Source organism: Saccostrea echinata, unplaced genomic scaffold (assembly GCF_033153115.1).
Source record: "Saccostrea echinata isolate AGI-Se365-2 ecotype Australia unplaced genomic scaffold, CSIRO_AGI_Sech_v1 ptg000009l, whole genome shotgun sequence".
Classification (NCBI taxonomy): Eukaryota; Metazoa; Mollusca; class Bivalvia; order Ostreida; family Ostreidae; genus Saccostrea; species Saccostrea echinata.
Window position 1 is genome coordinate 5,035,575 of NW_026889758.1, and position 25,929 is coordinate 5,061,503.

The window sequence follows — 25,929 nt, forward strand, 5'->3', positions numbered from 1 at the left end:
TTTATTTATTTATTTATTTATTCATTTATTTATTTTATTTATTTATTTATTAATTTTTTTTTTTTTGCTCGTCAGATTTTTGGGGGAAAGTTGACCCCTCACTTTTGAAACCGTTTTTAACTTAACGTTGTAATTCCTCTTATTTGATGAAGTACCTTTCGAACAATTTTATTCTTTTGCCTAATTTATTAAGGCATCAATATTGAGATATATACTTCGAATGATTTAAAGCGAGACAAATGAATCAATGTAGAATCGTTAGTTCTAAGATGCAAAAATATAACATGATTTACCTTCTTTTTTTATTTATTTTCCATAACATTATATATTACTCAGAAACATTAATTGACAGCAAACTTTTTCAGCAAAATAATTCTATCGTAAAAAATGTTTTCAAAATAAAAGAGGAAAGAGAAATTGCATCCTCGCTTTTTTTTTCATCCACATGAAACACGACGAATACGAGGGAGAAAAAAACTAATGTAAATTGTTATTCAAAAAATAAATAAATAAATAAATATTATATATCCAAAAAATCTGCTGGCAAGCAAAAAAAAAAACTAATTTACTTTCCAAATCCTGGAAGCCAGTGCTCGACCTTACAGCAACAAAAAGTGTGTGTGTGGGGGGGGGGGGGGGCAGCATCTAAAGGAAAATTTACCATAGGAAAATACTATACTCAGAAAAAAGGGGGACAACAAGGCGCCCTCCCCCCCCCCCCCGCGTTCTGAAGATAGAAAGGCTCCACTTAGTTCTTGTATCATTCTCTTTAAATCACGCGAGTTGTTTTCTTTCCATTTATTTTGTAACTCTTTTCCCAGTTCTTTAGATCACTTTAATCCGATTTGGGGGTACCCCCCCCCCCCCGTTTGTCAGTTGGGGTATACACCCTCCAGTTTGTCAGTTGGATTACAGCTATCTAAAGGAATGCGACTTTATATGTAGCGAACACCTTAAAGTAAGGAATTCGGTAAGCTACTAATAGTTTCTACTGCTACATGTATTTCATGGTTTATGAGAAAACAGTTTAGGAGGGAAAACCGCAGTGTGTCCAGTTACATTAAAAAAAGTGAACATTTGATGCATGAGATGCAGGTTTCTCAAATCAGTATACAGAAACCAAAATCCGACAGGAAGCCACCATAAATCACCTCCTGAATATGCGGTATCTAGGTGGGACGTCCTTTATTGTGTATACAGTTTGACAGAATAAATCCTGAAGAAACATTATATTGCCTACCAAGACGAAATGCAGTCAAAAACTTCATAAAATGCATCAAGTGCGAGTCAAGATTCGCGCTCAGCGATGGGGGTTCGGGATTCAGTTGCAATTTACGAATAAAAGCAGATGTATGGAAACATTATATACCAACCGATATATCATTATCATAAGATAACGTTAGCCGACCAGCTGTAAACCGCAGTCAATACCGCACTCATTTTCACATTCAGATATATTTTTTATTGCAGATCTATGTTTTTCATTAAATTAATGACTTCTTTTAAGTGTGTCAGGTGCGAGAAATCTATACAACACTTGAAGCCCCAACTCCCAGAATTATGGACCCCATTCTTCGAATACCGCCATTAAAGTATCAAAATAAAGATTTCATGGGAAAAACTTGCCACCTTTCTGTCAAGTAGTGGAACTTTAAAAGAATTCAGGAAAAATTAGGACCGATCAAATGTGGACGCAATGACAAATCAAAACTTCAAGAGAAGTAAAAATCAACACGATCTGGGGGGTTCTTCGTCGTGATGTGTTAGCCAAAAGTTAAGAGCTACAATATTGTACACAAAACGATAAACTAATTGCTTTCCTTTTGGTTTCCATCACTGATGGACCGCTTTCACAAAAACGAAAATATAAACATTCCATAGCAATAAATGACATGAGAAAAACAAAAACAGCGAATTCATCACGATATCTAATTCGGCTTCTTGTAATCCATCAGAATCCACTATTGCGCCCAGTTTTATACCAACTGAGTTTTATCATTATACACTGAAAAGACGAGACAGAAATTCAGTTAATTAAAGGCAAAGTGACGATTTTCACATAAAATTCTTTATTTCAAAGAATTTCAAACACAGTTCTAGAGAGAATTATCATTTCAGTTTTCTTCTTAGTGCGCACCAGCACACAAGGCCTTGGAAAGAATAAGATGCTATTAATTGTACAGCAGTAACAATTTATTAAATCTTAGAGATATATGATTTATATGTAAAATTAACTTCATAAATAATTAATGTCACAAATTTATCACAGGCAACTACCAGTCTTGGTTTTTACAAATCAAATAATTAAGTGTTTACTGTGAAGACAACACAAGCAGACTGTGTCAGAATGCAAAGGAATGTTTTTTTGGACGGACAGTATATCACAGCAATACTGAGTAGAAAGTCCCAACATCAAAACTTAGAAGAATTCAGATAATCTCTCATCATTTCTAAGCTTCTGTTCCAGCTGCATATATTTGTGGGGGGCTTGCTCCTTGTGCCTGAGGGGTAAAAATGGGATACATTACTATAATGTCTTTTAAATGTTTTATAATAATGTGCAATGCAGAGGTGTTTTAGATTACTTAACAACAGGAGATCATTATAACAGTTAAATGTACTACCATTTTTATTCATACAAGTGCTTATATGTCAAAGGAGTAGCCAGATCAGCATATCCATAAATTTAATTATTTATTCAGAACCAGCACAGATGAATTGATACACACAAGTACTACATTAGGAAGTAAAAAACAATGCACATTGTGTTTAAATGGCTCTCCTACCAATAAAGAACAATTTTCATAACAGGTACAGATATTTCACATTTAGTTTGTAGAATATCCCTCCAAATTTAACAACTCTCCGATTTAACCAAAAAAGTTAATCAGAGCAAATAAAGGCTTTAAAACAAGCACAAATTGTGAATAATGTAACAGTCTGACTGACTAACACTCCCTCCCTGATTAAGACCATTGAGGCCACTGACCTTGTGAGTCGTAGGTCGAGGATGTGGATCCTGAAGATGGCCTCCTTACAGTAGGTCAGGTACTCCTCCTCATCCTCCTTACCCATGGACACCTGGTTCTGTTGATACCAAGCCTGCTTCTTCTCTAACTCCTGACTCTCCTATACAACAACAAGCACATTTTTAAAAAGTTATGTGAAAAATTGGCTATTGGTAAAAGATGAATGTTTGTCTGAATGTGCAAGAAAATGTACTAGCTCAATTTAAATTTATATTCATTCATTTAGTGTGAATTATTTTCATTGAATGCATGTATATGCATGGTTTATAATTGTTTCCAAAAAAAAAAAAACACACAAACAAACTGAGACCTATTTAAGAACTTCCACTTTTGCACCACAAACAACACTGAACAGAGAAATCTATGCCTTAATTCTCTCTGAGTTAAATCAATCTTAATTCATATTCATTCACTTTGCACGAATTATTTTCTTTGAATGCAGGTTTATTTTCATTGAACACATAATTCTCTCTGAACTATATCAATGGTTGCAGATCTATTATCAGTTAAACTTAAGTATGATGTGATTACTCAGAATTGAATTCGTGGTAGTTTTTTTTAAAGACTCTTCCATTTTAATTTAAATTCATGTTACATAAATCGTCATCAGAATGGTTCATTACATTACCTTCTCAAACCTAGCCTGGATAAGGTTGGCTTTGTCAATGAGCCTCTGTTTGAGATCTGCCAGACATTCTTCCTTCAGACTGAATGCCTGTTGTTTGGTCAGTTTCTCTGGGTTACCAATCTTAGCCAGGAATGGCGCCAGGTAATCAATGTCCATCTCCTGCTTCCTCATCTTCTCCTCAAGTTGTTGTCTCTCCTGGCAATCAATTTATAAAATACAGTCAAACTTCATCATCTCAAACTTGGTGGGATTGAGAAAAAACTTCCAGATATCTCAGGGTAAAATACTTAAAGAATATATGGTTGAGGACTTCAAAATCAACATATCCATGGTATTTGAGATATCGTTGCTTGAGATACTGAAGTTCAACTGTATTGTAATTCAGAGGGTTCAACAAATACCAATATACACAAAATAAGAGGGCTCTTATATTCAGCAAGTTTATCTGTCTCAGATCTACATCTCAAGAGAAAGTTTTTTTTCCCCTAATTTTCTTAATTAATCTAGCTTTACTATTTCTTATTTATCTCCCTTTGGAAGAAGACTGAGTTAAAGCACTGACCAGTTCCCTTCTATGTTTCTTGGCCTTTTCATTCCTTTCTGTGTCATACACCGATATATCCAGTTCTGAGGCAGCTTCCTCTTTTGTTCTATCATCCAGAATGTTCCTAACCTACAAAGTATCCAATGGAATAAACAGGGGGATGTCCTTGAGTGTATACATGTATATACATATAAACTCTTCAGTGTACTGGTGTTATCATCTGAGGGCCCAACAACAAAAACAGAAAAGTTCACAATGGAAAGTTCTGTTCAGAAATAGTTTACTCTGGTAATATTTTGCTGATAAAAAAATTTCATATTTGTTATATAAAGTTTGACAGAATAAACATATACAGAATATCTTTAGGCCTTTTTTCTGCTATAAAATGACAAAGAACAAAAATTATTGAGCACTAGCTTTGATTTCAAAGTCTGAGAAAGGAAATACTTAATATATACGCTAGAGATTCCTTAACATGTATTGATATCACCTAATGTAAAAAACAACAGCATACATGCTAAGACTGTACTCAGTAGCTCGTAATTGAGTTTCACAGAATGTCAAAATTTACTTAATGTGAAAAACAAATTTTATATGGATAATAAGGCTGGAAATGATTAACAGAAGCCAATTCATGTCAACCATAAAGAAATGTTTCTACTGACACCAATTAGAAGACAGGTTCCGGTCTTTCCAGCTTTACATCAATTCACGATCGTACAGAGTGAAATAAGTATGATATCTATAAACCACTAAATCTCAGGACAAAGAAAAACAAGACAGAGTAACCTTACCTCGTTCTGTGAATCTCTAACTTCATTTCGACATTTCTCTTCGGCTTTTAACAACTCCATTAGCATCTCATACAGCTCGACTTGTTTGTTGGCTGGCTGAGTGGGATCAACCTAAAATCACAGCGAATAAACTAATTTTGTATTACATGTCCAGTATTCATTATAGTAATATCCTACATTAACCAAAGAAATTCTTATTACAATGCACCATCTAATTTTAACAGCATTATATCTTAGAGTCAAGGAATGAATCAAATAAACTTGACGTGCAAATAATGAGCATGTAAATATTGAAAACAGTTTTTAAAAATTCCCATATGGCAATTAATTCATGCATATTGTAAAATATCCAAAAATCAACTTAATTGTATCATTTGATATGGCATTGTATGCTTTGACTTCTATTTCAAAAAGGAATGTGAGGGTTCATGGTAAATTTTTCTGTGATATATATTGGTTAGACAAATTCAAAAAGCAGAAATGTCTGTTTTAAGCTTTTTTGGGGTCTAAATAACTGAATGCACCAAATTAAATTTCTTCAAATATTAAAGTTTATGGAGCCTTTTTTTTTTTTTTTGCATGTACTTGAAATTGTTCAAGTAATTGCATACCATAAAGTTAATTTTATCCACATTAAATCTGATTTTTTAATAGTACTAACTGATGTGTATTTGAAATCTGGAAAGTAACTTACTTTAATTGTAATATGTTGAGTTACATTGCCTTCCTTACCTGGAAGGTTTGGTGCATTTCTGGAGAGAAGGTTAACACTGCTCCTTTCTCGTCCCAGTTTGGAGGTTTGAGGAACTCTCTACTTGAGGCTGCTATCCTCAGATCCTCAGTGTGGTACGTTATCTGGATCTTATCTTCAGCTACATGGAATATTAACTCAGCAATATCTTCATTAGCTGGCTTATTTCTATTTCTGTGGAATTTCTGTATCATTTTCTTTAAAAAAAGAAGAAAGATAACAATAGTATGCTATTGAATCTGTTCAAAGAAAGATAACTATGAAAATAAACGTTGTATACTAAAGGGAGGGTAACTCCAACCAGGAAAAACTTGAAAGTTTGCTGTTATCAGCAAGAGACTTCAGTAAAATTACATTGATTGGTCTTCCTTTATTGGCAGTTGAAGTTTCCTGTGGTCCAAATTTCTTGGCTCGTTTTCCAAACTCGACATATTTATAGTACAGGAAGTCATCCCTATTGATATACTCTTCTGTCATCTCGCTCTGAGTTTCCTCCCTTTTTACAAGTCCATCCACTCTGGCCTCATGGTAAAATAACATAATTCTCTCATTTTCTGGTCCTGGTGCACTTGACTTAAATTGATGTTCTGAGAAATAAAGGAAAAATTGAACACCATTTGATTGTAAGGCTTTGCTACTGAGAGGAAGCATTTATTAAAAAAGATTCTCTGTGATACAAGTAACATAGGACTAACATACAATATTGTGTCACATACAGCCATTATAAGTTTATATAACTTACATATATGTTGATAATAAATAGTCTTGAAATATTCACTGTATCTTTATTATATGAGAAATGATTTAATTAACACCTAAATTTCAGCATCAAGTTACTCTTTGTAAATGTGGTTATATTAAAACACCTAGATACATGTATAGCACGTGGATTATACCTTTAAGACATCTTGGTCTCCCTGGGTCAAAGTTTTCACACACCTGACCTGTTCTGTGATTGGTCAGCCTCTGGGTCAACTTGTCCGATCGGTGGGCATAATACTCATGAACTTTAATTAACTCTGTCACTAAAAAAAAAAAAGATACACACAGATTTTATGAATGAAATGTGAAGATCGTGAACAGAGATCCTTCTCAAAAGTCCATTTGAACAACAACATGATGTGATTCTGAAACACTAATGCGTCCGTATGGCAGCTCATGGCCAAGGTTAAGTTTTTCAAATGTAAGTCAAACTCAAGGTCAAGCATTAAAAACTATTGGTACCTTAAGAAAGGTCTTGTCACAAGGAATACACATGTGAAATGTGAAAACCCTAACATCAACCATTCAGAAAATATGGCCACGGTAAAAGTTTTTCAAAAGAAGGTCATATTCCAAGATCAAGGTCATGATGTCAAAAATGTTGGTACCAAAGGAAGGGTCCTGTCACAAGGAATACACAAGTGAAATATAAAAGCAATAGCACCAACCGTTCAAAAGTTATAGGCAAGATTAAAGCTTTTTTTCAAATATAGGTCAAACTTAAAGGTCAAGCTCATGAAGTCAAAAATTGTTGGTACTAGTGTTGTACCGATAATCAGAAAACATCGATTGTTGACGAAAAAATGCTAACGATTCTGATGATCGATTATAATTTTTCATAATCGATCATGGGAAACATACTTCTAATAAAATACATTATGGAATTATCCATTTCTGGTCAAAAATTCTTTCTTCTTAATGAAAGAAAATGGTGTCTGCATCTGATACTAGCCAACTAGCACGAAGCAGAGGTGATTAAGAACCGAAAGGTGCATATATAGAAAATGTAAAAGAAGCAAAACAACAAAGAAATTATGAGAATTAACCGATGTCCCATCACTAGTTGGTACCCCAAGAAAGATCTTGTCACAAGGAATACACATGTGATACATGTATATGAAAGTCCTGGCACCAGCCATTGAAAAGTTATGGCCAGGGTTAAACTTTTTTCAAAAGTTAAATTTCATGGTCAAGGTCAAACGATAAAAAAAAAACTTGGTTTCAAAAAGAAAGGTCTGGTTATGTGGAATAGATTGTGAAACATAAAAGCCCTAGCATTAACTGTTCAAAAGTTATGACCAAGAATAAAGTTTTGGTAAAATTTTACAAAAGTAGGTCAAACTCAGTTCAAGGTCAAGAGGTCAATTATGTTGGTACCCTAAGAAAGATCTTATCACAAGGAATACAATTGTGAAATATGAAAGCCCTAGCACCAACCATTCAAAAGTTATGCGCAAGGTTAAAGTATTTGCGGACAAACACATAAACAGAAAAACAAATGGATAGACCAAAAACTATATGCCCCAGAATCCTCAATTTCCAGGGCATAAAAATTGTGAGCAGAGGCAACACGGATTTTGAAAAGAGGTGGGATCAGGTACCACGGAGGAGTAAGCATTCCCATCTGACTGGTCACACCAGCTGTGTGCTCTTTTCATGATCACAGGTAAATGGAAAAATCAGTAGCCATTTCAGTGTGAAAATAATGACCTAACAAGATGTCTGTCAACATTCGACCCAACCACAGATAGTATTGCAAATAAGGTCATTGTATCAACCAAATGTTGTCTTTAAATGAGATTTCATGTTGATATCCTTTTGTAAACAATGGCCATTGTTTTACTTAAATACATGTACACTATATATTCAAATTAAAGAACTTTTGTATTATCCTTTTTATTTGGTGTTTTATTTTCAAATCATGGATCCTTCTCTCATTTCTCAAATTTAAAGAGGGCTTTGAAACTTACACTCTCTGTCCTCATACACACTGAGCCTGGAAATGAGTCCATCCTTCATCAGGTAATGAGCAAATTTCTCCAGCTTGGCTCGCTTGTACACCTTAGTCTTCTTACCATGTGGACATCGCATCTGAAAATCTGTAATGAGGAATTGGTCAAATTATATGGACTTGCATTGAAACAAATCAAAATTTAAGTTTAGTTCAAGGTCAAGACACACCCTCAGGTCACATGAAACTATGGTCCAGACATGATTACAATGACGACACAGATGGATAAGGTGTTTCCTATATGGTTCTCAGATGTATTCTACAATTGACTATGCTGATATATACAGGTATATATAGCAGAACATATGACAATAAGACAAAAATAGCAAACCTCTAAGTGAGAGTTTGAGAGCATCAACCCAAGATGGTGGCATGTCCAAATATTTTTCAACTTCATGTTCCTCATCATCCTACAAAAACATTTACAAAAACAGAAACCATTATTATACAAAGCAGTATTTACAATTTGTTTTATCCATCAGAATTTTTTTGTATGCATACATATATATGATGTCATGTTACATTAAAATCAAATTTAAAGATTTCTGACTAAAAACTAACCTACAAATTTTGAGTACTATAATTCATTATTCTTTACACTGGCATTTTTTCTGCACATACAAAATACACGTACATGTATCACTTCAAAACAATTCCTGCCCACCTCTTCTTAACATCAAATTTAGTTAGGAAGCAAACCCACATATTAATTAAATATTAATACATTAAACATTTTAAAGTCTGAAGTACCAAGCAATTTTATAGCTGATTCAATTGACAGCTTGACTTACTAAAGACTTCTTTCTCTAGATAAATAGTAAGAATATAAATAAATATAAAAGGGAGTAAAATTTTATAATTTATATCCTTTATAAGAAGCCCAGCTGTTGTTAATTATTCCTGGTTGTATATTCACTTCTATGTTACATAATTTTCACACATAATATATGTACATTGTGTGTGCTGTGATTTTAGAAAGATATATGTATGATTTTTACACATGCTTTTTCTAGGGAAAATAAATTCATTGTAAAGAACAAAATTTAAAATTGAATTTACACCAGAGACCTATACACTAAAAATAAAAAGCTCTACACTGCTTATTTTTTAAGTTTCCCCTCTGAGGAAGTTAAATGTATGGTATAATTTTAAACCAAATTTCCTCAATATAATTCAATCTATTAAAAAAATATTAAAGGGACTTTTTACTTTAAATTTTTAATTTTTTCCTCATAAACTGTTACCTTTGAAACTTTTTTTTTAAAAATCAGAAACCAAACCTTTACTCACAGGTATACATACATATTCTTTACATAAATTAAATAAATGATTGCTGTTTTATCAGCTACAATGTAAAGTGTGAATTTTAACAATCTCTTTTCCTGGAAAATGAAAATCTGTCAATCAAACATGTATATATAATTAGTTAACACAAATATGGGTATAATACTATAAGAGATAGCTAGTATATCGGAACATCATGCATGCATATTAATAATACTGTCACATACTCTGGCATAATGTGTATGGGTGTAAAAACTGTTAATTATTAAAATACTTTTTTTTCCAATCAGAAAAGTAAATCAGTGTTTCTGAAAAAAACACTGTATAGAAAAACAATTCATTTTGAGATGTGCTGAGTGATCTGCATCTGTGTATGGTCTAAAGCAATAGGAATGTTTTCTTAAATAATTTGTCATGATTCATTGTGAATAAGTTCACATGTAGTGAATTTTTTTTAAAGAATTATGCCAAAGTGTTTTCCTGATTGCAATTAAATTCTGATTACAAAGTTAGCGTGAAGCGCATGCAGGTTTATATGCGTAGAGGATGACCATAGACATGCGTGTATTTTCCCGTGTTCGTCCACTGGTAGCTGTTTTCTGTAATGTCAAACTTCAGAGTTAGCCGTGATTGGAGGGCATAATTTAATCATTACTTTGTGACCTGATTAATTGTTTCCATTTTTTATCTCAATTGTTTAGTATATTTTAAATTTTTCACCCTAAAATTACATGTATATAGAACATCCATATCAATTTTCAAATAAAACTTTATAAAATTGTAAGTGTTGTAAGGATGGATGTCCTCAAATAAATCCCAACTGTTTCCTAGAGCATACCTCTGAAATATACTGATTTATATTTTTTTTTTTTTCAGTAAAAAAAGTTTATAAAGAAGCAAGAAACTATAAAGATTGAAAGCAAAGAAAGGCATGAAGCTTAATTTGCTATCGTATTTTAAATCTTCAACATCATTTGGCTTTGATATGCAGGAAGAATCTGGTTACTATGAAAAACATAGTACAACAAGAACAAACAAGAGAACTCACTTTTCCATGCTCTATATGCTACATAATCAATATTCAATAAAAATCAAAAAGTTTACATATATTAACTTCCTAAATTCCTAAAATATCTATTTTCTTCTTAAGAATTCTCAGTAGCTTTTGTGTGGTAATTTATTTTCACATGCAATGAACTTTTTTTTAGCAGCTAGTGTTTGTATTCCATGCAAATTTAATATTAATATTACATATATGTTTTTCATATAAGTAATAATCATTAATAGTCTCAAAAAATACTTAATATTTTAAGCATGCAATTTATTACATCATTTATCAAATTGTAGACCTTAGTTTGTTGATCTGACCCTATACTCACAGTACATATGGATGAAGATGTATATTTTCTCTAATGCACAGAATCATTTGTGTAATATAACCAAAATAAAGTAGAAATGAAAGAAAAATTTCTGACAACAGCAAACATGCAAAATAATTATCAGTATAAAGGTTTTTCTTTTTCTAAAGAGATAATAATGGGCTGATAATAAAATCTACTCTTTTTAGATAAATGATGACAATACAGATAGCTAAAATATTTACTACATAAAAAAAATCTAAAACTTTTCTACTTCTGCCTACAGCATCTAAAGCATAATTAAAATATTTACCTTTAGGTAAATTGTATATGAAATATATGTCTTCTATAACAAGATCTAACCCTAATTCAGTGGGAGGGGGACCTACCTCATCATCATCCATGTCATTGAGATCCTCCTCAGCATCAGGAACCTTTAGAAGTGGCTTGTCATTGTTAGGGAACATGTACTCCCAAACGGTGGGGTCACCAAGGTCAAAACTTAATCCCTGTAATAAAGAAATTACAAATGAAATTAAATCTTTTGCCTACCCTGTATATTCTTACTCTGACTGGATTTGAATTCTTATTCATGCTCCAAAAGTACAAGATCTTCATTTAAGCTAAAAGTTTACTGAGCTAAATAAATTCAATTATGGTACTGTATTTCTAAAAATAACAACAAAATCCTCTTAAATTTGAAGAAAATTAGTCACATGTACATATCAGTTAGGTAAAAAGCAAACTGCAAATCTATACACAAAAGTGAAAATATTTGAAGTCTTTGAATCAATATCAAAGACTGCTGAAAATATTCTGGAGAGAAGGGGGAAAAAACAACAAATTGATGACTGCATGTAGTGTGCTTCTGGGTACAAACAGGTTCTGATAACTGAATGGTAGTAATTTGTGCTAAACTTACCTTGACTCCTTCAGAACAGTCCTGCATATTGACCCAGTAATTGACATTGTTCCAGACTGATTCAATACCCAGGTAGTTAGAGCTGTCCATTGGGTGAGACAGTCCGGTAAAGGGCTCGATGAAAAAGTTTTCTGGTACCTCCCTTTTACCAGACAGAACCAACACCCAGGCATGGACCCGGAGGCCAAAATAGGGGTCTGGTGGGGGTTTTTCCATCTCCTGTTGAAACAAATTAAAAACTTTAACATTCTGTTCCTATTTTGATGCTAAGATGTTTTTCTTATTTAATAGATAACAAAAATAGGAATATGTATAGCACATACATTATATGTAGAAGACAAATGCACAAATTAGTAAAACACAGTAATTACAAGCAAGGAAATCTGTACTTAAGGCAATAATAGCTTTATACAGAATTGGGAACACAGTCTGCAGTAGATATCATAAAACTTAATTAAATAAATCTGTAAATATTAATGAAAGTTGGATTTTCAGATATATGAAATAAACAGTGCATTCTAAATCCCAATGAGTGCTTATATCTACTGATACATATTCATTAACTCCTTTATTATGTTAGTTTAAGAATTTTTTTTCCCTTATGTAGTTAGATTTCTTTAAAATCAGCAATTACATCATAATATATCATCAAGATACAGTAGGAGTGAAACATCAACAAAATCCAGAGTATGGTGGAATTACTAAATATTATGGATTTCAAAACATATATATCAGATACCTCAACTTTCTTGATAGTATTATATTAGTATTACTATAATTTGAATAATATATCAAACAATTTTTGAAACTCCATTTCCATTGATCAAATTACATGTTTTGGTGTTATTTCTGCCTCACAAAGGACTTTTAAAGCTAAATATAAATTAAATATGAGTATGTTTTATTTCTTCAAATAATCAGTTTTCACAGTTAATTGTTTACTGCTTTGCTTACTTGACAACATGCAATATCAACATTTCAGAATATCACATGATGCACCCTTCAAGAGAAGTCAGAATTCAATAAAGTGCCAGAATTCTGAACATTAAAATTATCAGGATTTTAGAAAAATTTTCTAAAAGAGATAAATTCTTAAGCATATCATTACTGTAGTTACTGAATGTAATATGTATTTAAGTTACGGAATGTAATATTTAAGTTACTGAATGTAATATTTAAGTTAGTGTATGTAATATTTAAGTTAGTGTACGTAATATTTAAGTGACTGAAAGTAATATTTAAGTTACTGAATATAATATTTACGAGAGTTACTGAATGTAATATTTACGAGAGTTACTGAATGTAATATTTACGAGAGTTACTGAATGTAATATTTAAGTTAGCTAGTGTATGTAATATTTAAATTAGTGTATGTAATATTTAAGTGACTGAATGTAATATTCAAGTCACTGAATGTAATATTTATGAGAGTTACTGAATGTAATATTTAAGTTAGTGTATGTAATATTTAAGTTAGTGTATGTAATATTTAAGAGACTGAAATCAGAATGTAACCTACGGCTATTCGTTCCTCCTCTTCCCTTCGTAGCTTTTCCTTTTCTGCTTGTTTTTCAGCCTCCCTCTTTGCTTCTTGTTTCAGTTCAAACTTACTTCGGAGGTCACGAGGAGGCTTTACGTTATATTTCTTCATTTCCTTCTTCTTAGCTTCCTCTTTTACCTATAAAACAACAGAAATCCTTATACCAGTATATTATAATTCATACACACAGTTGAACAATGCCTATAACACTAAGTGTATATATACATAAAGTAAATATCTTCTAAAGTATGCTAACTCCATACAATGAGATCTGAGTTTAAATGTTAGTTGTAGGTATATTCAATGGGCTTTGTATGGTGAATATATGTATTTGCAGAACTTAAGACTTCCTCTAGAATATACAAGGGTGATCAAAAAGTTTGTGGACTGATTTTTTTCATTATATTTTTAATTAATTTTAATGCTTTAAATTTTGATAATATATATACATTTAAGTTTGACAAGCATAGAAAATTTCATCACCATTAACCAATATCCATCATCATTAGCCAATTAAAAAATAAAAACGACTTTACAAAAAATAAAAGGCATTTTAACCCGATGCAACCCGCCATTCATTTTTCAACATCAGTAACATCACATATGTTTTTTCACATTTTTAGGTCACCTGAGTCACTCAGGTGACCTATTGCTATCTGTTTTCGTCCGTCGTCGTCCGTCGTGTGTTAACATTTGAACATTTTCAGCTTCTTCTCTGAAACCGCTGAACCAATTTCAGCCAATTTTTGCATATAGCATCTATGTGTGAAGGGGAACAAAATTTGTGAATTTCATGGTCCCTGCCCCCCTGGGGCCTGAGGGGTGGGGCTAAAACCATCAAAATTAATGCAATCTTTAAAAATTTTCTTCTTTACTCCTGGACATCAAGCAGTCAAACTGTTGACATGATTGTAATAAGCATTGAGCCCTCTACCAAAATTGTGAAATTCATGGCCCTAGGGTCAGGGGTTCTGGTGCTAGGGCGGGGCTATATAGATCATATAGTGAAAGTGCATTATTTCTTTGAAAATCTTCTTCTCTACTCCTGGGTATTATTGAAACAAATTGAATACATAGTTATGATAAGCAAGGGTGACTCTACCAAAATTGTGAAATTCATGGCCCCAGGGTCAGGGGTTCTGGTGCTAGGGTGGGGCTATATAGATCGTATAGTGAAAGTGCATTATTTCTTTGAAAATCTTCTTCTCTACTCCTGGGTATTATTTAAACAAATTAGATACAGAGTTATGATCAGCAAGGGTGACTCTACCAAAATTGTGAAATTCATGGCCCCAGGGTCAGGGGTTCTGGTGCTGGGGGGAGGGGGTATATAGATCATATAGTGAAAGTGCATTATTTCTTTAAAAATCTTCTTCTCTACTCCTTGGTATTATTGAAACAAATTAAAAACATAGTTATGATAAGCAAGAGTGACTCTACCAAAATTGTGAAATTCATAGCCCCAGGGTCAGGGGTTCTGGTGCTGGGGGGGGGGGGGGGCTATATAGATCATATAGTGAAAGTGCATTATTTTTTTGAAAATCTTCTTCTCTACTCCTGGGTATTATTGAAACAAATTAAATACATAGTTATGATAAGCAAGAGTAACCCTACCAAAATTGTGAATTTCATGGCCCCTGGGTCAGGGGTTCTGATGCTAGGGCTGGGCTCTATTTATTATATAGTGAAAATGCATTAATGCTTTAAAAATCTTCTTCTCTGCTTCTGGGTATTATTTAAACAAACTAAGTACATTGTTATGATAAGCAAGGACACCTCTTCCAAAATTGTGAAATTCATGGCCCCAGGGACAGAGGTTCTTGTGCTAGGGTGGGGCTATATAGCTCCTACAGTGAAGGTGAATTATTTCTTTGAAAATCTTCTTCTCCGCCCCTGGGTACTATTTAAACAAACTAAGTACATTGTTATGATATGCAAGGATGCCTCTTCTAAAATTGTGAATTTCATGGCCCCAGGTTCAAGGGTTCTGGTCAAAAGGTGGGGGGGGGGGGGGGCTCTATTGATTATATAGTGAAAAATCAAAATTTCTTTGAAAATATTCTTTTCTGCTTCTGGTAAAAAAGCAAAGAAGCTAAGTTTATAGTTATGATGAGCAAGAGTGCTTCTTCCAGAGTAGTGAATTGCATGACCCCTGGGTCAGATGTGCTGGTATAAGGGTGAGGCTGTTGATAATGTAGTGAAAATGCATTAATTCTATTAAATAATCCTGTCTGCTCCTTAATGTTAAGCAGTTAAACAAAGTGATTACTTATGATGAGCAAACTTGAAACTTCTGGTCCCAGGGTGAGAGGCTCTGGTGTTTCTCGGTGGTGAAGGGGGGGGGGGAGGGGGGGAGAGGGGCTCTATTGATAATATAGTGAATCTGTAGTGAAAATGCATTATTTCTTTAAAAATCTTCTCTGCACTTGGGCATATCAGAGGCAAAAAGTGTAAAAGTTGTAATAAGGAAGGGTATTTTTACCAGATTTTTGAACATCTGGACCATTTGGTCAAGTGTTCTGGTCCTAGCCAGGGCTCAATTAATTTGCATTCTACTGAAAGGAGTAATTCCCCTTTGCCATTTACTTTTGATAATTAATCATTGTAAATAATGTACTTGAAAAATTAATAGAATAAGAGAATTATGCAAGAATTTTTATTGTATAATACAAAAAGTATTTTCATAGTTTTAATGATCATGTGGACTTGTAAGTAATAGATAAATGAAAATGAGACAAAAATAACTTGTCTTATTAAATGTTCATCAAAGACCAAGAGAGGCCAATGTAAGAGATTACAACAAGGAATTAAAATACATTGTAGTACAAAAGCACTGATAGTTTGTTAATATACTGTATGGTGATAGTGATAAATGGGGAACAGATTAGAACCTAATTTATGAACTGTTAATGAATAGTAGACTAATTATTATGTTGATCCTGATCACCCTATTTTTCTTGCTTTTGGGCAACAAAGCTTCACCTTTCATTTCATTTTAATACTCTATGGATCCTCTAAATTGTTGTATTGTACTCAGGTGACCGTTAAGGCCCTTGGGCCTCTTGTTCAAATTGTTACCATTTCCTTTGGTTCATCTTTGGTGCCAGCTAGTTCACAAACATACCAAACAATTTTAAACCATTCTGGGTTATGGGATAAAAAGATATCTTTTACTGCTCATCTAAGTTCACTTAGATCACTTAACTTCATATTAAGATAGAAAAAAACGGAAAATTCAAAAAGTCTGAGAATTTTTTTCTACACAAGACACACACTACTTTTCATCGTCACAACTTTCTGACAACCCAAGCATGGATCATCTTCGCTGTTTTCCTGTCTGTCCCTGAATCATTTATGCCACTTAAATTTAAAACTAAAGGTTTGGACAACATTTTTCTTCCTCTGCTTGATTAAACATATTTTACACTTCCATGGCCATTTCATGAATTTCAAATGAAAGTGTACATCATTTTCCACTAACCATACAAATTAATGTTTAATGTTTTCCTGTATTCCATATATAATGTTTACCTCCTCTTTCTTTTTCAGGAGAGGGCATATATCTCTGGACTCATCTGCTAAACATGTCTCCTTAGTGGCATATCCACTGATGACATAGGCATCATAACCAGCTCCGATGAGAAGAGAACACAGCAATGTGCTATACTCAAAGCAGTTACCCTTCTGACGTTTTAACACCGTAGCTGGAGAAATTAACCTTTTAGGCTATAAATAAAAAAAATATATTTAATGAAATATGAAATATCCCAAACACTTTACTGATAAAATTTTTTATTATATACCAAACAGTGTATCACTCAATTTTACTGTAGATTTTGTACAATCACGTGACGGTGTGATCCGACTTTCCGGATCACCACACTGTGGTTTTCTGAATCCATATCACCCCCCTCTGAAATTGATGACGTAGTACACAGAAGCATGACGTTATTTTTCTTGCACATCAAAAAGTCCCTTGACAGAATGCTTTGTTTAATGGAAAAATATTAAATAATTGATCTCAGAAGTTTTCAAAACTATATCTTGCTAGTTGTAAGGGGGTATATAATAAATTTATCATTATAACAGTAACTTGATCCGAAGAGACGTATCACGTCTCGTTGACAGGCGCGGATCATCAGATCAAACTCGACGCTTCGCGTCTCGTTTGATCTGATGATCTGCGCCTGTCAACTCGACATGATACGACTCTTCGGATCAAGTTACTGTTATAATAATATATATGGAATATGATTCTGCAATGCAAATATTTTAGATGATAATCTTTGTGTAAATAAAGTGACCACATGCAGACACATGATATACCCATCACATTTTGTTTAAATATGAACAGATGAGTGTGCATGCAAGAAATTCATGTCAACCTAGGTAAAAAGATTTCAATGATTTTTATATTTCTGATGTTTGATGTTCATCTCCTATGCTGTAGTTACTAATTAGAACAAATAGTACATTGTATATTGCTTATCTAGGTGTGTTGGAGTTACCTAACCTGCAGCTTTGTTCATTGTATTTTTATGAATGATGCTTCAGCCTACAGTCCCTGAAACGTTCTACTTTCCCATTTTTCCGTTCGCTCACCGTTCGTTCACCGTTCGTTCAGCGTGCGTTCACCGTTCGTTCAGCGTGCGTTCACCGTTCGCTCTCCGTTCACAGTTTTGCGTTCACCGTTCACCGTGCGCTCGCGTTCACCGTTCACAAAGCGTTCAGCGTTCGCTCTTCGTTCCGTTCACTTTGCGTTCACCTTGCGTTCAGCGTTCACCTATCGTTCAGTTGTCATTGCCATTCGGAACTCCCAAGTGGGACTTATCTTTTTGTAGGTAAGGAGTTACAGATTTTTTTAATTTAATACTAACATATCGTGTTCGAAGAATCATTATTTCATGGGGGAAAAATCTAAGATATATATTTTCTAACTTAGCTATTAGGTTATTTATTAAATTACTCTGGAAAAAAAAATGTTGTTATAAGCACATCCTGTACCTATTTAGAACGATGCTGAAATATTAAATTTAACTAAGGCCAATGTGCAAATACTTCAAGCACTGCAACATTTTGATGTTTTGTTAAAGACGACAAATCGTTAATGGAGATATAATTATCCAAGTCAAATAATTACGCAGCAAAATTACGAAAATATTTATTTCTAACGCGTTTTTTTATTCAATTACTACAGAAAATATGATAGAACTAGTTCTGAGAGTTATACATAGTACTGCGGATATCCTGTTAATTTATTATCTTTGGAGCGAATTAAATTGATAGTGTGTTTAAAGGAAATATTTATTTAAAATGTAATGCACTACAGAATATTCGCTACTATAATACATGTATGTAAAGTCTATAGTTATAGAGAAAAAATCTTTCTTCACCGTAACGTTATATGTTTGCTATTCGATATAATTAATACCCCCCCCCCCTCCTTTTCCCCTAAATCGGTTACTTAGTCAGTACTGTATTTCCAGAAAATTTTAATTAACCTGTTAAAAAAAAGTTAAGGTCTTTTTTAGAACAAAAATTTCAGTCTCAAAACAAACTTGCATCTAAAAAAGTCACAAAACAATAGTAGTTCAAAATGTACACGTGTCGGCGGTGGTATTTGAAATTGGCAGAGAGTATGTTTCAAATTCAAGTGTTAATGCCCAATATATTTTATTCACTAATTATTCAAATGTTGGTATCAAATCTACAAATGATAAAAATAAATGTTTTAACTTGTTGGAAATACTCGCACTTCGTCTTCGATGTGACGAAACTTTCACACCTGCACAGTGTCGAATGATTTTGATTGACAGGACAAGCACGTGGACTTCGTGTGAACTTGAAGCAGGAAAATAAAAACGAGTAATACTGTCAAACAGATGGATATGATTTGTTGATAAAAAAAAGTTACTTTCACTGTCTAATATATTTAGAAAAAAATATAAGAGTTATTGTTTGATATAGGTGCAAACATTTAGTGAAGCCTGAAAGGAAGGGGGGGGGGCTGAAACGGAATGTATCTCTCTCTCTCTCTCTCTCTCTCTCTCTCATTTGTCTGTTTGATAAAAATTATAACAGCATATTACTTAAATATCAAGTTCTGAAAATTGAATTTATAACAAATAATATGAATATGTATCTTTGTATTATCTTGTCTGAGTATAATCACGGCCATCTACAGATACATGTAGAAGTCTGCTCAATAAATCATCATGAAAAATAGAAATGACACATAATATATTATTGTATTAAACATTTAAAATACGAGCGTATAAATGCAAAACGTCCACTGACCTTTGTAATTAATTTTTTTTATTACTTTACACGGATATACATATATGAATGGATGTTACAATCGCTTTAATTCATTCCAAAAGTCAGAAGTTTTCTCTGATTTGTTATCAAATAAGAATAAACATTTTTATTTTCCAACTAAAAAAATATCTTTTATACTTCAGCGTTCGGCAACAATTGCAATGTTTTAATGCGTTAAAAATCGTGTGATTAAAAACTTAATGTGCATGAATCGTCTTTCTTAGGACAATTTTGGAGAATTTATTTTATTTATTTATTCATTCATTTATTGATTTACTTATTTATTTATTTATTTATTTATTTTTTGGCACCTGACATTATAATACAATAAAATAGTTTCAATGCAAGGAAAAGATCAGAGGCATTCCGAATATATCGTTCATCTTGCGTTCACCGTTCGTTCACCGTTCACTTTGCGTTCGCGTTTGCGCTCCGTTCGCGTTCTGCGTTCGTTCACCGTTCACCGTTCACACATCGTTCACCAAGTTGCGTTCAGCGTTCACACATCGTTCACTCACCGTTCGCTCTGCGTTCGTTCAGCGTTCGTTCACCGTTCGTTCAGCGTTCGCTCACCGTTCAAGTGGGAAAGTAGAACGTTTCAGGGACTGTAATAAAACATCATATAAGTACATGTAATCATAATATGTTTTTTATTGGACCGAAAAACTTAAATGTAACCATCTGTCATCTTTACAATACATGATACTCTGCAATTTGATTGTTGAAATATAAGAAAATAAAAAAAATATCATATTAGACAATATCAAATTAATTTTGAGAACTTTATACCAAATTTTGAAAATGAAAGGCTGGCCACCAAAAGCTATTTTTATCTGACAGATGCTATCAATGGTCAGGCCTTTAATTACCTTATCAAATTTCTGAGAGATATGGATAACACCTGCTTGATCAGAGATGCTCTAACAGAAATGATTAAGACAGTCTTCTCCCATTAAAACCATCAATTAATCTTTAACTTGAAGATGCAATTCGACTCTTATCAAAATGCCCTTTGCAGGTTGAAACACCATGACTTAGATCATTCTTCTCATGGGACAAGTGAAGTTTCTATATCTGTTGTGTTGTACTTACCAAGTCTTTTACTCTCTTTGAACACAGCTATGTCTGGGCGATTTTAAGATAGGGGGCAAAATCCATTATCAGTATGATAGGAGGAGAACACAGGGGCAAAAAATAACCCTATATTCAGTACTTGTGAACATTTACAACAAACTCACCAGTTCATATTCAGGTTTTAGAGGCTCTATATTCAAATAATCTGCTACAAACTCAGAAGCTCCATCCCAGTTATACAATTCTTTGAATTCTAGCAGTGTTGGTCGAATTGTTGTACAAACAAATTTCTGTTTGAAAAAAAAAAAAAAAAAAAAAATTAAATAATGTCATGTCATAACAATACAAATAAATAAAAAATGTCCTCTTATATAGCAACTGACAAAAATCAATTATCAAATAATTCACTTCAAGTAAGAGAGAAATTGGTACATGTACATCTTTCTCATCATTTAAAGAAGATTTAAAGATAATTCAGTGGGAGATTTTTTTTTATCCAAATACAACAATCCTTATCAGGTTTTGATATTTTAATGTTGTGTCAATGTGGTAATTTTCAATCTTTGTACTCACTTTAGGGTCAAAAGATATGAGAAAGGAATTATTTTAGCAATGTCATTATTATTCATTATTAGTTATTATAACACAATTTTCCCACCTATTTTTAGATCGTATATGTAGCTGTTCACCTCAAGCTACTTACCTCAACTCCACATTCATTCACAGGGTTCAGGAATAATGGCTTTCTGTCTCGGTACAACTGGACCATTTGTCTTCTGAAGTTTTCAGCATATTGAAGCACTAAATTTTCCTTTGGCAAGTTGTCTTTGTAAGAAGGTGAAAACTCTGCCTGATCAAATTCTTCCATTGGCGACCTTTATTTAAAAAAAAAAAAACAACAACAGTAATCTATTATACATTTATATAATGCCTAATCAAGCAACAGATAGGAATATATTATTTCCCAAGGTGCTTGGAACAGGTCATTGTGCTCTACTGTCTGAAGCCAATGGCTGAGGGCTATAATAAACACAATCAGCTATTCCCAGTACCTTGGAAATATACTGCGATTTACTGCCTCATTGGGCATTTAATAACTGTTTTATTACCTGATAATACAGCTTCATAGGCAAAAATGTGAAGAATAATTATAAAAGTTATGAACTAACATGTCAACAAAGATAATACTGGAAGAATAAGCTGAAATCTTGACGACAATGCTACTGAAATCGGGATGACATCATCAGTCAGTAGATCGATCATGTGCAAGGCAATAGATCACAAGTCAATAGATAAAAATGCCAAAATAAGTGAAAAGGGCTCTATATTCAAAACTAATATGTTATATAACATTAAAAACTGTAGTATCAGGTATAATAGAATTCTATTGGATTCAATTTATAAATAAATCATTAAATACGTTAAATTGTAAATAACAAGGATTGTACAATAGATTTTTAAAAAGATTTTTAATAGCTGTCTTGCTCAAAACTAAAGTAATCATATGGTTTTATATCAGCCAAGCATATATAATTCATTAACAATTTACTTACGGTTCATACGAGGGTGGATGCACTATTATCTTTGCTAACTCTGCTTTAAGCGCCTCTGCATCCTCGGTAAGATCTTCTCCCTCTTCTTTTTCGGTTTCATCTTCCTCTTTGATGACATCTTCGCTATCATTTTGGACAACTTCATCCTCATTCAGATCTGTGGATTCCATGTTTTCGTTTTTGTCAAAGCACGACTGTTTCATATAGCTGCGCTGACTTAGCAACGAAATAAACCACCGATCTAAAATTATTGTATTTGTATAAAATTTACAAAATTGTTGTTTCTAGGGTCATTAATTATATTTTATTTAATGATTTAAGTTATTGTTAAACAATATTTCTTTAAAGAAAGATACATTAAATTGATATATTCATCCGCTAATTATAGACAACTCGAACATATATGTGATGTTTCTGAGATAACTCGTTCAAAGAAAATTCTTTTTATTGAACTAACCAAACTACAGGTTATGGCAAAATCTTGAATTCATGGAGTTTATAATCACCATTGCAAAAGTACTTTGAGTTAATAATTATAACCAGAACAATGGAATATCTTAGTTCTAATTAAATAAAAAAAAGAAGAAGAAGAAAACCTTGACAGATAATGAAATAGCATTGGTGAATCAATTTATACTTACTTAGTCATGTAGTTAAAAATAATAAAAAAGATAGCTCATGTGATTAAAAAATATGGTGGAAGTAGAAAAGTCTTAAATTAACTCAACTGACTAAACGGATACTGATGAAAATACAGAAATTAGAAAGGCGCGGATTCAGGAGGGGTTTGGACACCCCCTGAAATTATACATGTACTCGACTGTTATTCAACCTGTGCTTGCCCGGGTTGATGTTTAGTATTAAGAAATAATAAGAGCAAACTGGGGAGAAAGGGGAAATCAACACAACTAATCTATGATTTAATTAGTATATATATAGATATTTGATCCGCGGACCATTTGGATTTTAACTTCCTTAGAAGCTCTCTGCATACACCTCGCCTTGGGTGACAGGAGCTCCCTGGATCACTCAGTAATTTATTTCAATTCTTTCTTTTCAAGATTATATTATTTATCAATTGTAAATAACGCACCTTAGTATATATAATGGATTTTGATGATATTCAATGTTTACATGTATTTAAACAACAAAATACATATTTTTCAATTTAATTTTTTTTATAAAGATTAGAAATCGTATGGAAATTGGGACAAGAAATAATCAAAGTATTGCTATAGTTCTTAAAAGATTGTAACTGCGAATCTTCACCCAGTTAAAAAATTTAAGATGAATTTTCAGTTCGTAAGCATTCCAAATTATTTGTGATGTACAACCAACAAATGTACAATACAAAAAGAAAAAGAAAAAAGAAAGGAAAAAAGGTGCAGAGAAATAAGAAGGGAAGGGAATAGGAGTGCAAGGAGAGAAGGAAGAAGGAGGGGGTTGTAACAGATACAGAATGGTTACGCTGGTTATTCGTAAAAATCTTTTGGATTTTTTTTTATATACTTATATACGGCTTTAACAATGTTGAATTATTTTGTTGACCCAAATTAATGACATGGGATATCAAAGAAAAGTCTTTTTCCTATTTAAAAGAAAAATAAACCTCTTTTTGCAAAGAAATGCGTGTATCTTGTTTCATTTGAAAAAAAAAATATCATAGTTTATGAAAATTTTCTAAAAGAGATAAATTCTCAAGTATATCACTGTTGTAGTTAATGAATGTAATATTGTAGTCACTGAATGCACATGTAATTATATTGTAATTACTAAATGTAACCTACGGCTACTGGTATACGTGTATTTAAATAACAAAATACATATTTTCAATTTAATTTTTTTAAAAGATCAGAAATCATATGGAAAATGTAAAAATAATCAAAGCATTGATTTAGTTTTTAAAAGGTTGTACTGCAAATCCTAATGTCGCTTTACTCAGTTAAAAATTTCAAGATGAATTTCAGTCGCATTAGCGTTTCAAATTAATTGCATGGGATATCAAAGAAAAGTCATTTTTCTATATGAAAAGAAAACAAACCTCTTCCTGCAAAGAAATGCGTGTATCTTGTCTCATATGAAATCGTAGCATGTCGCAGAAAATCAATTAACTTCCATAACGTTTTTTGTTTTAAATTGCACACAAACCATGCAGATCTAATAATGAACTGGAACTTACCTGAAAGTGACCATGGAACCTGATATGATCGATTGTAGCTTCGAGTCAGATAAATGCATTATACATTTCCGACATAATAAATTGAATTAGACAAATAGTTGACTCACTTTTAAGAATTTAATTAACCTCAGTATCAGTGATCAAGGAATGTTTTTGTATTTAAGGCATAAAAAGTTTTATAAATTTGGAAGCAAAATACTTCATACTTCTGGTAAACATTTTAAAACAAACTTTGAATATATCTATTACCGAGAATTTCCACTTTTTTTTCAAATTAACCTCCGTAACGATTTATTTCCGTAACGATATACTAGTATTAACTTAATATCAGATTTGTGCCATACTTCAAAATCATATTATACCATTCTATACTCAGAATCAGAAAACGAAAACTAGATAGAATTCAGGTTTATTGAAAAAAAAAAAAACAAGGCGTCCTATTTAAGCATTAATTTTTATAATATTGCATTATGACTGTGGTTAACTAGCTATACATGTATCGAAATTGTTGTAAAAAAATAAATGATACCAGATTTGTCGACAAGTCCACTGATATGTCCTATAGAGAATAATGTTCATCAATGGCTATTTGAAGGAATTATTTATCTCATGTTATATGCCCTATATTGGTCCTTTTATCGTAGAATGACTGAACTATCAATAAGATTGTAGTTTTTTGAATGCAATATCTTCGATTTATTGTTAAGGGCTTCAAACCTATATATACTCGGCACTCAGGGCCATTGAGCAGTGAGGGTTCTTTATCGTGCCAACGCCTACCGTGACACGGGACCCGTGTCTTTCACTTCTAGGAACAGTCACTAATTATGTTTACGTATTAGGTTTGACGAGAGCCACCCGATCACGAAGCGAGCGCCCTACCACTAGGCTACTGTGACCGGTTGGACCTGTCGAAGAGATACTTTTTGTACGGTGGTATATTTTGGACATGTAAATAAATATGTCGTTTGCACAAAATATTACATGTACATTTTGTATATCGTTCGCACGACGTAATATCTCGTTCGTATGACTTATTATCTCGTTCACACAATTCTCTATCCAGAGTTGTCGTTCCCGCTACGCTCCAACATACACCTCTGTCAACGCTTGAAATACAAGATTCTTGGAAAAATTGTAAATGATGAAATATTGTGTTAATAATCGATTTTAGTTATATTT

General features: G+C 32.8%; 1 protein-coding gene across 5 annotated transcripts; it reads right to left on the reverse strand.

The window, feature by feature from the left end:
- Window positions 1-2,034: 2,034 nt before the first annotated feature.
- LOC133181644 (dynein regulatory complex subunit 7-like) lies at window positions 2,035-22,779 on the reverse strand. Of its 5 annotated transcripts, none has more exons than XM_061316192.1 (19): window positions 22,569-22,779; window positions 21,719-21,890; window positions 21,180-21,305; window positions 17,155-17,349; window positions 13,603-13,761; window positions 12,084-12,302; window positions 11,551-11,670; window positions 10,852-10,869; window positions 10,355-10,402; window positions 8,851-8,929; window positions 8,479-8,607; window positions 6,643-6,771; window positions 6,101-6,333; window positions 5,728-5,943; window positions 4,996-5,106; window positions 4,220-4,330; window positions 3,658-3,852; window positions 2,990-3,129; window positions 2,035-2,501 (listed from the first exon to the last, which is right to left on the reverse strand). In XM_061316192.1, the coding sequence occupies exons 1-19, from the start codon at window positions 22,769-22,771 to the stop codon at window positions 2,420-2,422; spliced, it is 2,685 nt and encodes an 894-aa protein (XP_061172176.1). In that variant the 5' UTR covers window positions 22,772-22,779; the 3' UTR covers window positions 2,035-2,419. The 5 variants fall into 5 exon arrangements, with proteins under 5 accessions (XP_061172176.1, XP_061172177.1, XP_061172179.1 ...); XM_061316193.1 differs by having other exon boundaries at window positions 4,220-4,325; window positions 4,991-5,106; XM_061316195.1 differs by lacking the exon at window positions 10,355-10,402 and having other exon boundaries at window positions 4,220-4,325; window positions 4,991-5,106.
- Between the last annotated feature and the right edge of the window lie 3,150 nt (window positions 22,780-25,929).